General features: G+C 45.3%; 1 protein-coding gene across 3 annotated transcripts in view; it reads right to left on the bottom strand.

Moving 5' to 3' along the window:
- The window catches only part of csmd2 (CUB and Sushi multiple domains 2), a 261,987-nt gene that overhangs the window by 93,277 nt on the left and 151,321 nt on the right, over positions 1-17,389 (bottom strand). For all 3 annotated transcript variants that reach the window (XM_023832148.2, XM_023832149.2, XM_072705512.1), the window contains 5 exons: positions 12,520-12,702; positions 8,092-8,418; positions 6,448-6,642; positions 2,920-3,058; positions 1,938-2,125 (listed from right to left, as the gene is read on the bottom strand). In XM_023832148.2, coding sequence (XP_023687916.2) covers positions 1,938-2,125; positions 2,920-3,058; positions 6,448-6,642; positions 8,092-8,418; positions 12,520-12,702 — 1,032 coding nt within the window. The remainder of the gene's footprint in view (positions 1-1,937; positions 2,126-2,919; positions 3,059-6,447; positions 6,643-8,091; positions 8,419-12,519; positions 12,703-17,389) is intronic.

Below are 17,389 nucleotides of genomic sequence, written 5' to 3'. Positions count from 1 at the left end.
GTGCCCAGTAAGTTACTGTGCCACTCATGATGCACCTCTTTAAGCAAACTGTCACCACCTGTATCGCTAGTTTACAAAAAAGGAATAGTTCTTATATAGATATATTTTTTCTACATTTGGTATTTTTCTGTTTTTAACTGATTAATGTTTGAGCAACACGTGAAAATCTGTTCAATAAAATTACTTTGACTTTTTCATTATACATTTTTAGCGAAAGCAAAACATTCCAATATACCCACGTGTTTGTGAACTGGACCACTAGCTCAATATCTCAGGAAGTGAATTAAATATTTATGAGATGGTGGCAAAATTTACATGGAATGTCTAAGGAGAGGTTTTGGAACCAAACCATGTTCTTCTAGCCATCTGGCAAATTATCAGTAACTTTGTGGAGAACAAAAGACATTATTATTTTTTATCGTACTACTGTTCATTTGTACAAATTCTAATCTTTAAATAGCTATTTCCTGAGGAATTAAACACTGCTGAGTTAGATTTAAGCGTAATTAAACGTACTACAAAGAGACTTATGTGGAGTAATGTATATATGGGACAGTTATACCTCGTATGGATATTTGCTGAGCACTTAGTTAATGCAGTGAATACATCCAGGGTAATTCTAGTGGCAGTGCTCACAGGAAATGCGGCTGTTATTTTATATAAGTATGATACGCTTTTCTAAAGGTTATGTGCCTCTGCAGAAACAAGCGTTTGCTGTATCGTGCCAGTGTACTTTTTTTGGAACGGGGAGAAGGCTGAGCTTTATGGCGCGATGGTGACTGGGACTGTGGCACGTGAGTCACACGAAGCCGCGGCCACAGGCTGCCCTCTCTGCTCTGTCACAAAGCTACGCAAAGCCCCGCCTGCCAATCTGCTTATCTCACTGCAAAATCAGCCCTCTGTTATTATGTAATTACAGATGCTGTGACTTAGACCTCAGTGCACTTAAAGCAGATCGTTACGATAGCAGCACATCCTTTTTTGTCTATTTACTTTAGGGTGTCTCAGCTGTTAAGTATTTCAGTGTCTCTTGTAATTAAAGCAGGGGGGCATGGCTCGATGTGAACACAAGCTCAGATGTCCAGACGAACTGAGTGGTTAATTTCTTATTTCCATCTTGTTAAAACTGACAGCTCAATTTTAGTCTATTTAATTTGAGTCAAAGTGGCTGCTTGTATCCCAACTGCAGACTCCAGTGGCAGGAGAACAGGCCATGTAACCGGATAATTAGATAATTTTTTGTAAGCTTTCTGATCAGAAACTAGTCAGAGTATTGTCCTGTAGATTTCACGGAAGCCAATAATGAATAGGCTCAGGATCTAAATAGGGACAGGACACTGTACCATTCGGAAATGTACATACCTTTCTTGAACAAGAAGCTCAGATTATGGGCAAAGCATCAAAATTGCTATTTAAGTCACTCTGGATTAGACCACAAGGTAAACAAGGAAGTTAGTCATGTAATTTACAGTTGTCCAAACTGAATTATGTACAAAAACACACTGAGCGGAAAATTTCTGAATTTAAAATCTGTTTCCCCGCTAATTCAAACTCAAGCACAACATCTAAAGTGCAGCTTCTTTTCAGATGTGCCACTGGAACCTTTACATGTACAATCAGAATATGACAGCCTTTAATTATGGCAGAATGCACTGGTGTAAACACCAGATGTTCGACGGGAACACAGTCTCGTTCTAAAGAGGTTGTGGTGCGCACGCGTGTAGGACGTGGGTATGCCGGCAGCGGTTCTCTACGCGACGCGGCCTATGCCAGCTGTCAGCGCGGCAGATCCTGCAGGACTTTGAGGTGCCTGTCAAACAGCGACTGAGCCATGCTCGGCATGCCAGGGGAGGTACTTCACCACCCCTACGGTGACGTCAGTCCAAAAATAACACCGGGAGCTGCGTCACAAGGTAGCACCGTAGCGGGGGGCGTACTCTCGTAGCGGATCCGAAAGCCGATGTCCGAGTGGCTCTTGTCCGTGGTGAACAGCAGGTACAGGAAGTTGGAGGTACTGATGAGGAACTGCGGCACCTGCGTGCCCTGGTAGCTGCCGATGAGGGGGGACGATGGGTACCGTCCGTCTCTAATCTCCAACACGTCATAGTTCACCTCCGTCCGGAACCTGCAGGAACCAACAGCTGGGTCATTTAGAACCGGTGCTGATCATTGTGTCATTCCAATGTTTCCCAACCCAGTCTCGTACATTGAGAAAAGCTCACTTGCTTGTACACCTATACACACTAATAAGCACACAACAATAATGCAAATTCAGTAATGCACTGTTTCTCCTGTCCCGGAACCCTAGAAAGTGCACATATTTCTTCCCTCCCAGCTTCCAGCCAAACAAGAATATTGACTACCTGGTGTAGGTGTGTCGGGAGCTGGGGGGAAGTAGAAGAAAATGGACCTAAGGGTCCACAAGGACTGGGTGAGACACTGCATTATTGTTGATTGCATTAGCGTTATTGTTGCAAGTGATCTTCAATTTATGTACATGCATGCAAAAGAACATTTGTTTTTAGCTGTTCATGTCTTTGTCATACGTGTGCATGTGTCTGGGGCACAACCACAACTAAATGTAGCACATGTCTCGCCACACGGGACTGTGGCTCTCCAGAGAGCCATGTGACTGTGCGGATATGATCACGTGTCTCAAAGCTGCGTAATAATTATCGTGTACGACATAAGGAATTGGAGTGCGTGTGCCTGTCATTCACACGTAGAACTAAATGTTATCACACAAATTAGACGCAGATTACCGAAATGGAACGATCCTCGGGCAGATATAAATAAATGTCATCATTGTCATATTAGGGCTACAACCCAGCAATGGTAAATGCAGAATTACGGCAGGAAAGTGAGCTGCAGGGAGTCTGGCAGGGTTGGCTGAGGGGCCGAGGCAGGAACAGCACTCACTTGTCAAAGATGATTTTGATAGGGTGGCCAGGAGGGGCCTCGATGATCCACTCGCAGTTCAGGGCCTCCTTGTAGAGCTCAGGCCAGCCCGGGGACAGGATGATGCCACTTAGGGCTTTAAGTTCCCCGCCACAAGGAGCTGTAGGGGTGTTTAGGTTCGGGGGGGGGGTGTACAAAAATACAGCAGAGACCCTGTCAGATACTGTGGCACGGCTGAAGAGATCCCCTCGAGAACAACTGAACTTTTTGTAAACTCCAGAAGAAGCATACTCATCTTTAAGAATGACGACAGTTTATGCAGATTTTAACGTAAAACAACTGGAAAAGAGCATCAGAACCGGAAGGGAAGCACGCTATCTGGACAGGATCCGAGTATCTGTGGAAGCTCTCAGGTGCTGTCATGTCGGAGCTGGAGGGCAGCTCCGCTTACCCATCATGTCTACAAGCCTGCTCAAATGCAGATAAGTTCCCGGAGGCCTTTCGGCGGCGGCAAGTTTGTCTAGAAGGATGATGACGCTTGAGTGAAATCTGACTTCCTGTCTCTGCGTAAAGCTCCCGGGGACACCGTGGGATTTGAAGACGGATGACTGTTATGTTTCCGGAAGGCTTCAGCTACACAGGCAGTGCTGCCAGTGCTGTCAGTCTAAGGTCTGAGCCAACCGAGAGCAGCGGGAGGAATGGTGGTTTAAGTATAATGATGTGCTCCCACAAGGTTGTCAGTTCATGCCCCCCGAAGGTTTGTGCTGTTGCACCTGCTGAACCCTCTGATTCCTCCTGTGAAAATGTCCACAGATGGTAAGCAGCTTAGCAACATATAAGAGTGACAGTGATACTACCGGCTGGAACAATTTTCAAAAATTATTGGTTTCGGTTTCAGCACTTCCTTCCCACCCACTGACTGCCCCCCCCCCCCCCAGCAAAGCAGGTGGTACAGCCCATTTTCACTTCTGCTACCAGGCTTGGGTGTGACCACTTTGACTAAAAGCAGGGTTCTACTGGACACAAGCTCTGTGGCTACGTCAGGGAGAAGAAACCACAGATGCTCCTGTCACGCACCAGCCGGTCCACCCAAATATAGAGCCTGCTTGGTTCATAATAACTGCAGGATGGGCCTCACTGCACTTTCTGAGTGTAACCTCTCTGCTTTCATGCGTAATGTCATGTAGCTACGTAGTATAGGGTAGCACATTCACCTGGGGGGCAGATTCCTGTGAGGAACATGCCTGTCTTCACAACAGCCCAAAAACATACAACTGGGTGTACTGGTGTGCGTGCAAGGTCCTATGATGATGGGCTGGCGTTGCACCCACAGTATTCCCCCCCACCTCATGTTACCCGGGAGACGGACAAGCAACAGCTTGCTGTGTGCGTTTAGGAGAAAGAACTTGCATGCCTTGCACTTTTGCTGGGGCGCGCAGCCGGGTTTTTTCTGACACATGTGAAGCTGCAGGCTCAAAGGTACAACAGCGAGCCCCAGGAGGTAAACCGCCAGTCTCACGGTCGTAAGTTCACTTCCTTCACCCGCCACGCAGCCTGCTGACCCAGTAACGCCTCTAGTAGCAGCACAACTCCCGGGGATTCAAAGGGGCGCTCTCAGGTGCACTGCCTGAGCCGTGCTGTTCTACACTATTACCGTCGGTCAGCTGTCACAGGGAGTTTGGGATATGGCTCAGTTACCACAGCAGTGAAGGGAGCTGCGCATGCATCCGCATTAGCCCTCGCATGGAATGTGGGGTCCGGGCCTGGGATAGTGTGGATGCAGATGTATTTCAGCAGTTTTGCTTAAACCTCAAGCACTCCTGAATGGAGCTACCCTTCGAATCACGCTACGAATCACGCAACAAATCGCTACAAATCACAGGTGCGCACATCTGGAACCACAGCCTTCCAGCTGCATTTACTAATGAGTTTTGCTCAAAATTATTTTGCCGTTACGATTTTCAGGATGTACGTTACTTTATTTAATTTCTTTTTTGTTTCTTGGGAGGGAATAATCTTTTTTGTATGCTTGACTACATTTATATAATGAATAAAAATGCTGAAGACTGCCTGAGATTATAGCCATCTGGTGTAAACAACTGGCCACATCTGCATGCAAACTGGGAAAACAGGCATGAGAAATCCATACTCATGTGTGATCTATGCTGTAAATGTACCAGCAGGAGTGCCTGATATTATTATTATTATTATTATTATTATTATTATTATTATTATTATTATTATTGCATAAACTCCTCGTTTAGTGACCGAGTTCTGTTTCAACAACCAGGTCGTTTAGTAAAACAGTTAGTGAGTGAAAATCATGGTGTCCTTGGTGTCAGTGCAACTGTGCTTTGCACTGAAAAGATTACTGGTTGCCACTGTCTCATTCAGATAAAGTTCTTGTACAGCTAAGCCAGCATTACTCCCACTCCGGTGTGCCTTGTTGGCAGATGTACGCAACTTGGTCATAAATGCATGCATGGATTGGAAAAAGAAAAAAATATATATACAGTGGTACCTCGGTTCTCGAACTTAATACGTTCTGGACTCCGGATCGAATCCTAAAAAGTTCAAGTTCTGATCGAATTTTTCCCATAAGAAATAATGGAAAACCAATTAATTGGTTCCCGGCCCCCCAAAATTACACCTAAATATATGTATATTTTTTTAGCATTTAAACACAAAATAAACATGATAAAACAAGAAGAGCATTTTTTCTCTTAATGGCTTCCAAAACGATAAAGATCTAATCCCAACATTACCCCTGTCCTGCCCCAATCGTCCGCTCCTTCCGTGTGCCACACCCCCTCGTTAACCTCGTGTGGGATCCCCATGTGATCAGCTGTTTCTGATTGTTGTCATTAGTCCTCTGTATTAAGTCCACGTTTCAGTTTGTTTCCCCAGTCCGGTCATTGGGTGCGTTTGACTTGCTTACAGCGCTGGCTTAAAGCAACACATTCTGATCCTGACGCAATGCATTACGGTTAGATGCATTGCGACCTCTCACCCGGCTGCACAAACTGGAACCGCTTCCGTGACGACACACCTTTGCCCTTATTGGTTGAAGAATTTAGTTACGTGCATGACGTTTGTATCCCAGGCAGTTACGATGGGTAATCTGCTATTTCTCCCAAATATCACGTATAGCAGTTAATTTACCTGGTAAAATTAAGTTTAAATAAATGACATAAATGCTCTAACAGCACACGTAAGCTAGTGGTTTATTTATTGTTAGTTACTGTAATGTTGCGCTGCTTTATTTGGTTAATAGTCCAGTCTAGGAAGAAGGCATTCAAGTAAGAATTGCATTGTAGTATGACTAATTTCCTGGCGCATACAATTTATATTAGGTCAGCGTTCACGGTTCGACTTCTGATATTCAGATCGAGTTCTAGGTCAAACTGGTTTGTTCGACTTTCAAGAAATTTGAGTTCTAGTGAGTTCGAGAACCGAGGTACCACTGTATATCTCACCGTCGAATGGTTGCTAAATGAGGAGTTTGTATATTATTACTCCTATCCACCCACGAAAGGAAGGGCTAGTCACCTTCACAGCGGGGCATGGCGTTGTCCCACACGACGTTGCCATCCTTCAGGATGCAGGAGATGGTCTGCGAGCCGTGGGTCTTGATGAAGCCCTCTTCGCAGGTGAAGGACATGGAGCTGCCCAGCTGTAGGCTGTCCCCGAAGCGCTTCCCGTTCACTGGCACACCGGGGTCTGGGCACTCGTTGTGGCGGAAGGCTGTGGGTTGGAGGTGGAGTTTAAGGGAGGGTGGATCAGTGAGGAGACACTTCCTCATACACTGCATGGGACTATTACTGAACATCACGCATATGGTAGCAACCCGACCCCCAAAACTACGGCTCCTTGAGCAAACTTTTCTGCAGCTGTTTATTATTTTTGGATCTAATTTGTTTCACTTAGGAAGACCAGATTGATTTATACGGCTCAGAAACTTCGGAGCTTGATTCCCAGGTTTGGGCAGGCTTGCACGGCCGTCGACAGCGGATGTGGGGGCGATGCATCACCTGGGGATAGAGCCCAGCTCCTCCATAAACGTCAGCACCGCATGGGGGGGCCATCTTAGCCTCCGTGGTTCGACACAGCAGTGACACACTCGCGATGATTAATTCCCCCGCCAGTCCGTCGCACCCAAAGCCACCCCAAAGCTCATCCATCACCATCGTTCTATTTATTAAACCAGCAACCATCTTCTCAATGGAGTTTGTCATCTTCGTAATTAACATGGATGATAGGACTAGACCACCCAGGAGAGCCCATCAGCGGATCACGTGGTGGGAGACGTCTGTAACGACGTCAGCTCCGATTAACCATGCCTGTCTTTCATTATTTCTTTGTCTGTTTGCCTGTTTATTTGACAATTAATGCCATAATTCCCAGCACCTTCTTCTTGCCCTTGAGAGAATCCCTGGAGAATCTGGACTCACTATCTGGTCCTGAAAGTTTAATGACATATTATGGGTTTGGGCATCTGCACGTTGAACAAAGTCTGACCTCATCCACATATTTTCCTTTCAAATTATAAAAGTTTTATTAACGACCATTTCAGAATGGTGTGAGCTAGACTAATAAAGCTAAATATAAACAAGAAAGACATAAAAAATAACCTGCTAGACGAGGACACAGAAGGGCCAAGACCGCCACTGTGCAACAGAAAGTTCTAGGGGAGTTAAACAGCTCTGTAGGTGCTCTGTCAACATTAATTTTATGTGTTTAGCATACGATATGATATTTACTCTCTTTATATTTTATATCATGGTCATCGTGATCTGTATGGTCAGTTTTGTTTGTACAATTTGACACTACAGACACTGATGCAATGTGCCAGACACTGAAATGAATCTGCAATGGATTCCAAACTGTGTCAAGAGCATGAAACTCAACTCAGTGAACAAGGGCATTCAAGCTGGTATCTATTCAAAAGGGAATGTTGCTTGGCTGCGTTGTTGCCATACATGTCAACCTAACTGTAGATGGGTGCCAACAAACCAAAACGTTGTTCAGCTTGGTGAAATCAGTCACCATTAACTTCCTGATTAATTCTCTGTCACGTTCACTCTGCATCATTTTGTTTTCGTTTGGTTTGGGCACATAACAACCCGTTTGGTAACAACATGGGCTAAAGAACATCAGTGTCACGGCACCAAAAGACACCAATGGCTTACGTACTTGTGAAGGTGATGTTGAAGCCCCGGTCCGTGTTGGTGTGGTCCGTGAGGAACTCCAGTCGGGCCACGTGGGCACTAGTGGTGATGGGAGACGGCAGCGCATCCCCGGAGAAGGTGCCCAGGATAGGCGACTCGGCCTTGCCACCGTCTTTGATGGACAGGAAGTCGAACTGCTTCTCCAAGCTGAGGTCGTTGAAGGCCAGGTTGATGCGGCTCTCGGGTTTGGCGATGATCAGCCAGACGCAGTGCATGCTGTTCCCGTACTCCTGGGGGTAGTTGGGCGACAGGAGCACGCCAGATGGGGTGGTAAAGTTGAAGAAGCAGGAGACTGAGCAGGGAGACACAGAGAAGGCGAGTTAGCACACATCACAGTTACCGGCAGCGCGGTGAGCACCGCGAGTCAAGGGAGGCTGTGAAGTAGCCATTACACAAAGCTCTCTGGAGATTTAACACGTAATTAGCAAAGAGTAACACAGAAAGCGGAACCTAAGCACAGAACACAGACAAGGGTACGTAACACGTCAGGATGCCCAGCAGGGAGGCAGCATAGCAGAGTAACGCTGGACAATACAGAGAAGATTAGGGCATAGCGCCTAGTACTGTATAATGTTTCCGTACCGCAAAGCAAAGGGAATCCCTATACTGTATGATTACCAGGTAAGGAGAGAACACTCAGACTGTCTGAGGCTAAAAAAAAGAGGATACTGTGAGTAAAGGATATAGGAAGATTACTTGAAATGTGTTCACAAATTGTTCCCTTCGTGTTCTGCCGGAGACAGAAAAGGTCTGAATGGCAATCAGAGGAAGAATTGATGCTCTGAGAAATGTTTTCAGACAATTATTAGCACCGGTGCTTTCAATTCTACAGCTACAGTACATCCTGATGAGTGTTGTCCAATCTAAACATTTAGATACATATTGCAGAGACACCTATTAACACAGTAAGGGGAGGGAGAAAGACAGAGGCTACAACTCTAACTCCGTGTATACGGCCGTCTCTGCCTATCTACATATGCCACCCGACTGGAAGAGTGCGATTTTGCACCTCATCACATCGAGCAGTCATGTTTCACTGTTTATTTTTCTTTGCTTTGTTTTGCTAATTTTTTTTCCCTTTCTGCCATCTCGATTTTCCATCTTGCACCTGAGGCTATCCATAAATCACAAGTTCGCTTTTATTTTTCATTCTTTTTTTGTCTCTCCTTATTTTCTGTACATTGCCCTCGACTCCTGCAGTGGCTTTTCACATTCATCACCGATCGAACATGAAGAGAGACCCGGGAACACCAGGAATGCTGCGGATCACCTTCCCCCCACCGCCCTGGCGATGCGGCCGGGTCCGAGACGTCGGGCCACGTTGACGGCACTGAGGAAACGCGCGGATAGACGAGAAGGACACAGAGCGGTGCCAGCGACAGCTGGTGAGGCAGCGGGCGGCGTTCAGGGAGGGGGGTGATACTATGTTCATACAAGTCTGGGCGTTGAGCGGCGCTCGGCCCAAACTGCGGCCCCCCGTGTCTAAAGCGTTGCATCTCATGACTTTATTAGCCTCGGTTAGTGTGTGCGAGCGTATGTCTGTGCGTCTGTGGGGAGAGAGGCGAGTGCATGGCTGCGTGCGTGTAGGGGGCGGCAGGCAAGTGCGTGGCTGTGCCTCTGAGTATCTGTGCCTGTCAAGCTCAGCCGTCTGGCGGCGAGCCTCACTCTGTAAATACTGCGGCTCACTCTGCAAATACTGCGGCTCACTCTGCAAATACTGCGGCTCACTCTGTAAATACTGCGGCTCACTCTGTAAATACTGCGGCTCACTCTGCAAATACTGCGGCTCACTCTGTAAATACTGCGGCTCACTCTGCAAATACTGCGGCTCACTCTGTAAATACTGAGGCTCACTCTGCAAATACTGCGGCTCACTCTGCAAATACTGCGGCTCACTCTGTAAATACTGAGGCTCACTCTGCAAATACTGAGGCTCACTCTGCAAATACTGAGGCTCACTCTGCAAATACTGAGGCTCACTCTGCAAATACTGAGGCTCACTCTGCAAATACTGCGGCTCACTCTGTAAATACTGCGGCTCACTCTGCAAATACTGAGGCTCACTCTGCAAATACTGCGGCTCACTCTGTAAATACTGCGCGGTGCTGCTCGCACCCGGGTCCTGTACAGTGTGTTCTGCTGCATCGCCAGTGCATTTTTTACTCTTAATTGTACAAGCGTAGCTCAGCTAACTGTGGGTAGCGCTGACGTCCTGATAACCCAGCAGGTAAAATATCACATCGGCATTTTGAAATATGGTCACTGAAAAGGGCTAGCTAGTTAACTGGCCTAGTTAACCAGAGATCACTGCAATGCTGTGCATTTTTCTTGATGTGTCTGAAGGCTGACCTTTGCTGTAATTCATCCAAGCCACAAAGCAACTGTGTCCTCAGCCCTATCAGCTGCAGTATTGACTCGAGCCTTAATTAGTTTTTTTTTTTTTTTTTTTTTTTTAATTAAGCAGTCTTTAGTTAAAGACCTCCTCATCCGATCCTGGCTAGTGCCGGTTAATAAAACTGACAATATGGACCCTGCTATAGACCTGAGGTTATTAGATGCTCACGTTGCCAGAAGGTATGGACTCTCACTTGCCTTGGACTGAAACCTCCGGTCCCTTTATCTCATTACAGATAAAAGACGGAGAATAAAGCAGCAAAGCACTGACCAGGGCTAACACGTCACTGTAAAATGAAAAAGGCCACAGTTGTCATCACAAACACGATAAAATCGAGGGGCGGCTCGCTAAAGTAATAGGGCTCAACCAGTCTTCGGCGGCAGGATTTTGATCTATTTTGTTCAGTTGTCAAGGAAATAAACAAATGCTGACCAAAAAAAACAAACAAACAAACAAAAAAAAGAGTCACAGATCACAGTGATTCCTGTGTTACAGAACATATTTGGCTTCAGAGGGAGGAACAGGATGTAACAGAATCCAGGCACAGATGCAGGAGGGGAGTAACATTGATGGGTGTGCGTGGGGTCAGAGCCCGGTGGCCGGCACTATTCTGATCAGCATGACAAGCCGCTTCTTCACCAATCAATACAAGTGTTTAAGAATTGTGCTTGCTGACAGGCTCCCGACACCCAGGGGGAATCAATATGCCTCTGTCTAATTTTAGACTGGGGAGACGTGTTAAATAACCCGACCCTCGGCAACTATTTTAACGCCGAAAACTCGCCTCATGCTGCTTTGTTATGCGTTCTCCGTGACTCAAGCTATAACCAGAGAAATAACTGTTAAATATTACATGTGCAGTTTTGAAGTTTAGAACACTGCCAGAAACATTGATCCACATTCGAAGATAAGCATATATGAAGCAAGAATAAATGTGGTGACGAGAAATAGAAAAGAGAAGCACCTCAGAAGTTGGAGAATGATGACAGGAGACCACTGTGTAAGCAGGACGTCCTGATATTGCTGAGCTCGATGTGTCGCTGGTTCGACAAGATTTAACCAATCACAGTCTTCACCCTATAACATCACAGCATTGGGGCTTTTGCTTGTCATCTACCATCTTCTGTCCAGGGGTTGTGTGTTGCTCATACCTCTGTACTTGTGCTCACAGGGTTGCTGGTTCAAGGCTTATTATTAAGGGTCCAAAGCACATAGTGCTATGGAACCTTATTGTTTTTGTTATTATGAAATACAGGTAATAAATGGAATGCATTTATATAGAACATTTTTCCACTCCTTCAAGAACTCAAAGCACTTCACAATTTGCCTCACATTCACACACCAGTGGCAGAGACTGCCACGCAAGGCCCCAACCAGCTCGCCGTAAGCAATTTGGGGTTCAGCATCTTGCCCAAGGACACTTCGATGGGGTCAGAAGGAGCCGAGGCTTGAACCGGCAACCCTCCGGCTGCCAAACGGTACCACTACCTCCTGTGCCACCATTGCCACAGATGCACCCTTACATTGTTTCACACAGCCTTTGCAGGTAAATTTACTCATGTTTTGTTAATCCATGACATGTCCTTTAACCAAAGACATACACAAAAAAATAGGTACTTTAAAAATCTGTGCACCTTGCCGCTTAGCAGAGAACACTGGTTCTAATTAATGCGGTGATGTCATACCATGAAAACTGTGATTGGTTAAAGAAGTGAAACGCAAGCCTCTCCCTTTTTGAGCTAGGGGCACATCAAATTCGGCAAACTCAGGATGTGCCATGCAAGCCTGAGTGAATGAAACGGCAACCAAGGGGAAGACATACAGACAACAAACCAAAAAGGCCCCAAAACTGCAGCACAGAGAAATTATTGAACCAGTTTGCATGGAAAAAGTAGGATTATACAGAGAAGCACACAGTGTATATAAAAACTATACTTCTGCTCCTTTGCTTGATGGCCTAATGAAGGGGTTAGGGAAGAGCAGAGAGGACCCACTCACACACGCAGCTGGGCTTCTTGGCCGACCACTGGTTGTTCTTCTGGCAGGTGATGTTTTTCTTCCCGACGAGCTCGAAGGCGGGGAGACACTCGAAGTGCAGGTGGTCCCCGTGCCGGAAACCCGAGCCGTCCCTCTTACCGTAGGGAGGGATACCTGGGTCTCCGCAGCTACCCTGGTCAATTTCTGCAGGGAAGAGGAAAGGATGCACGGTGAAGGATGAGACTGGATGGCAAAGGCATGCAATAGATGTGAATCGTCATGGATTGATAGAAATTGCCAGGGATGAATATGGATGTATAGTGTTGGTTTTGGATGGAGAGAGATGGGTACGGAGAGGGCTATAGGCATGGACCAAGTCTGGTGATGTCATTAAAGGGTAATGAAAACACAGAGACCCAATAATCATATAGACATGATATATGTTATATATGTGGCAGAACAAGAGAGGGCGCATGCATTAAACATGGCAAGCGAGTCAAAATAAAACGATCAAACTGCATAACATGTTCTACAAAACCAGAAATCTACAAAGACCACGATGTCCAGCCCTCTGCAGACTGAAGCTGGGACGTGAAAAGTGCTTGAGGAGCCATCAGTTAGGGGGTTCGGACAAAAAAAAAAAAAAAAAAAACACATCCTGAAGCCTAAACGAAAATGCGAAGACAATGAGCTACAGTAACACACGCGGAAGAACTGGAGCGGCTTGTCCCACTTCTGCTAACCTTCTAAGGCTGCTTAATTCTTGCTGGACGTGGGCAGACTTGCCTTTGCTGCACCCTTGCATATGCTAAAGCACAAATCGACCCACTGACTAGTCTTGTGTCTTGTTTATGGCATAACGGTTTAACAGTTGCGAGCGCATGCATAAAGTGGCCGTGTGGGCGCTTTCGGATCAAAGCGGCGACGCACATCAAAGCTACTGCCACCGTAACGGGTGGTGTAATTACTGCTGCTAAAATGAACCATTAAGGCGAGGCAGATAATTGCAGAGTGCAGCTTTGCCACCGTTTTGCACCAGAGCAGGTCAATTAACTGTGGAACCCCTAAGACGAGTTACACTACAAAAACTGCCACTGACATAAGTATAAAATATAAAGAAGAAAACTTATTTTCAAATAAAGTTAAAAAAAATGCATATCTGGTGTTTTGTATATATGTATATGCTAAATGTATACAAGGGACGTTCTGAAATGCAAAAAGTGAATGCAACTTATATAAGCAGCTATGCAGAATGGGGGGGAAAATCAGAAAGAATGACCAGTTTATTAATATCGCCTCAATTTTGTTCCTGTGATCTATCCTTCCATCAGTCCATGTCTCAAGATCTGTGGCCATAAACGCATGATGAAATCTTGCCTTTTTATTTATTTGATTTCTGGAACATTCTTCAAAGCGAATGCATTTAAAAGCAATCGTGACAGCGTGGTGTCATAGCATGAGGGATCGGAGGGTTAGGGGGGTCGTACACTGCGAACAGGAAGAGCGCAGAGATCATGGCGCAGAGGTTGCAGCTCCAACACAGGGAGAAGAATATTGTGAACACTGGAAAGAAAAGTGCTCGAGAAGCCATGGTGAAGGAGGCGTAAGTATCGGAAACTCCGGGGGGCGGGTGCAGCCGTTTGCTATCCGATTTAGCTAGTCAGGCTTTTATTTTCGAAGTGCAGCTCCTTAATGGTGCTTAAGCTTGGAAGCTCATGAAATTAAATTCAGAGTATAGACCATGCGAGTCTTTGCCGTCAGTGTGGCCTGCAGCTAGACAATCTAATATAACCAAGGCCAGTAGGCACATCATATCACACATCATAAATCAGATTCACACCCTGATTCCGCTTTAATTGCATGAAGGAAGAGCTTTGGCCTCTTATGAAGGCTTTACGGTATGGTGTGAAGTTATATGTAACATGCACAATTGATAACAATGCCAATTAGCAACCAAACGTCAGCATGCCGTGTCTATATAATGATGGAGACAGCAACCGCTATTTCAAGTTGACAGACATTTTCAGCAATATACCAAAAATGTACTAGATCATAAGAATATTTGTAGATAAAATACAAGTACAACAGGCATTTGAAATTGCATTCTCGTTTCCTTATTGCGTGCAACGCCGTTGTGTTTAGCAACAACAATTGCCTTAGGATTCTTGGGAAAACTTTACAAATGCATTTAAAAAATGCCACATTAACCTGCTATTTAAGTCCCACAGGGAATCATTATTTATTCATTGTTATTCGTCGTATAATGTTACCATGGAATGAGTCAAAGTAAATCATTGAGTATTACCATGTTGGCAACTGTTGTCATCGTCACGCTTGCCTCTAACCTTAAGAAACAGCAACAATCATCGTTTCGTTTAGACTTTCGTTCGGCGTCACCGCCCCACTGATATGCTTCAACAAATACGAATTGATTTCCAGATTTTTTCTCTCCAAATTAATTTGTTTTTGTTCGGATCTTTCATTTACAGCATCCAAAACCCTAAGCATGTCAGGTCTTGTTTGCCCCCTTGCTGTGGGTAAAATCAACTCAGCTAATCAGCTGGAAAGGCAGGAGAAAATGCGTAAAACCCGCAATGGTCGGCGTGGCGATTCTGTGCCAAGACTAGTCCGCGAGTCATGGTTTTCAAGTTTAACGAGAAGCGGGGCCCATTTTCTGATCTCAGTGGGTCATTGCCAGCAGAATAAAAATGGCACGTATCACTAATTGGGTCAAGCTGCACATGACTTGCAATGCCCAACAGACAATGGAACTATCCCCATGGGACTAATCATAGTGAATGTTTGTCCGCTTATTGTCTCCTTAGCTTTTCTCCTTTCTGTAACCCACTCAACCTCCTTCCCCTGATATACCTGTTAGCGTGATGTTTCTTAACCTACCCCGTGACAGTCACTCTGCTTTGCATTTCAGGCTACCCTCTCCGGAAGCTGTAAGGTGTCCTCGGCCTCTATGGGTTTCATCTCAAGGTGTATTCTGCAGGTCCATGACAGTCTGTACTAAGCTGCCACCCAAACTGACTGACAAGCTGCTATAATTCGAAAAGGGGCCCGTCGACATAGCAACGAGACCGGCAAGGCCCCTGAACACGTGTGACTATACAAATGCCTCTCCCCAGAACTGTTTAATACATTATTTCTTTTAAATTGCACTCCCTGTAGAGGGGGCCATCAGCTCGAGAAGCCAATGTGGGCAGATGTTCCACTACAAACACGGCCTAGCAGGGAAGCGTCACATACAGGCACACATGTCGCTATGTTCTCCCTCATATCCATCATCCCCCCACTAAATATTCACATGACTTATTTATCCATCAGATACTTGTGTTCCTGTGGCATCATGCTGTCAATCTCTTAGGAAGTTTTCACTGAGTAGCTAAACTATGGCATCTGTGCTGAATTTTAAGGAATAAATCGAGAAAAATATGCTTCAGCTACTTTTATGGAGAATATTAGTGCAAGATCAGTTCAGTAGCTTAACTTAAATGTAACACTATTAAAGTACAATTATCATTTAAATAAATAATTATTTTACTGATACACTGGCCTGACTGCTGATAATTTAATGAACATGTTACTTATTTTATTGTTATATAGCCATGAATTCTGCTACTACTGCTGCTACTAAAACAAATAATTATGAATATGAATATTTTAGATTATACTGCATTTTACTGCTACAAAACTATACAAAAGCTTAATCTCACTCATAGGCAAAGCCAATCCACAATGTAATTAAGTTTCTGTGCATTTTAATTTCACTTCCAATATGAGAGAAATCAGAGAGGGATGAATGGGTCAGATCCCGTATGCTGCAGGTTCTCGCGTGCGGAGAGACAGGGCTCTTCCTGAAAAAAAAAACCTTGGATAACAACATAAGAGCAAAAGACTGAGAACCCTTTGAAAGTGGCCATTAGTAGCTATCCGTCTGAAGCCTGGTTGCGAGGTACGCAGAGAATACGATTAAGGGCAACAGGGACGTGGTCTTCTGGCCAAGATGAAAACTGACACGTCAATGCATTACAATCAGGATAAAATGCAACCCTGCAATATTAAGTTGCGTCATCGCTAGAAGCAAAGGTGGGCTCAGGGCTAGGCTGTTCAAAGCCTGCCAATTCCTGATAATTGGTTCATTAATGGGGCAACAGACTTGAACCGATGGCGAAGGCGGGTTTCAGCCTTCAGTCATTAGTGGAGCAAAATACACCTGCGGCTTTTACCTGCCGCCAAGCCATTGGGAAGAGGACCTTGGTCCTGCACTGTCTGGAATGACATCTGTAGATTAGCCAATGCACACTGGCCGTTCCAGGCTGATTATACACCGAGTTCCTGTGCCATCGCATTATGACCGAGTTAAGAGAAATTTACAAATGAGAGAAGCCCATTTGGACACGAAGAACGACAAGGTAATCTTACAGTTTCATTACTCATATATCCCAAAAAATTTTGGCCTCATTTATATGACCTCAGCCTGGATCTTCCTGTTGCGGTTAACAAAATGACTGTGGCATATTTCCCCTTAGTCAATTTTATATTGTTTAATTTTTATATTATTCTCTTAAGCTAGATACACAGCGCCCACCTATAAACAAGCCGTCCGGGAAGCAGAATTTTAATGATATACAGCTATAAAGAGTCACCGTCAATAACTCCATCCCCTTCGCTTCCACTTCAGTGGGTGGAAAATGACGTATAAATCACCATGAAAGAAAAGACTGGGAAGAAAAATCTAGTCTGGATATATCGCGCTGACGAGCAACTCTCACGCGTGACCCAGTCTGCCCGCTATATTTATTGAGCAACCTTTAAAAGATGCTGAGGAAATGCTGCCGCTGGACTCTTGTTTTTTACGGCTGACCAGAAACATTAAAGACAC

Source organism: Paramormyrops kingsleyae, chromosome 23 (assembly GCF_048594095.1).
Source record: "Paramormyrops kingsleyae isolate MSU_618 chromosome 23, PKINGS_0.4, whole genome shotgun sequence".
Lineage (NCBI taxonomy): Eukaryota > Metazoa > Chordata > Actinopteri > Osteoglossiformes > Mormyridae > Paramormyrops > Paramormyrops kingsleyae.
The sequence above is the reverse complement of the archived record's forward strand: the minus strand, read 5'-3'. Positions and strand labels throughout refer to the sequence as shown.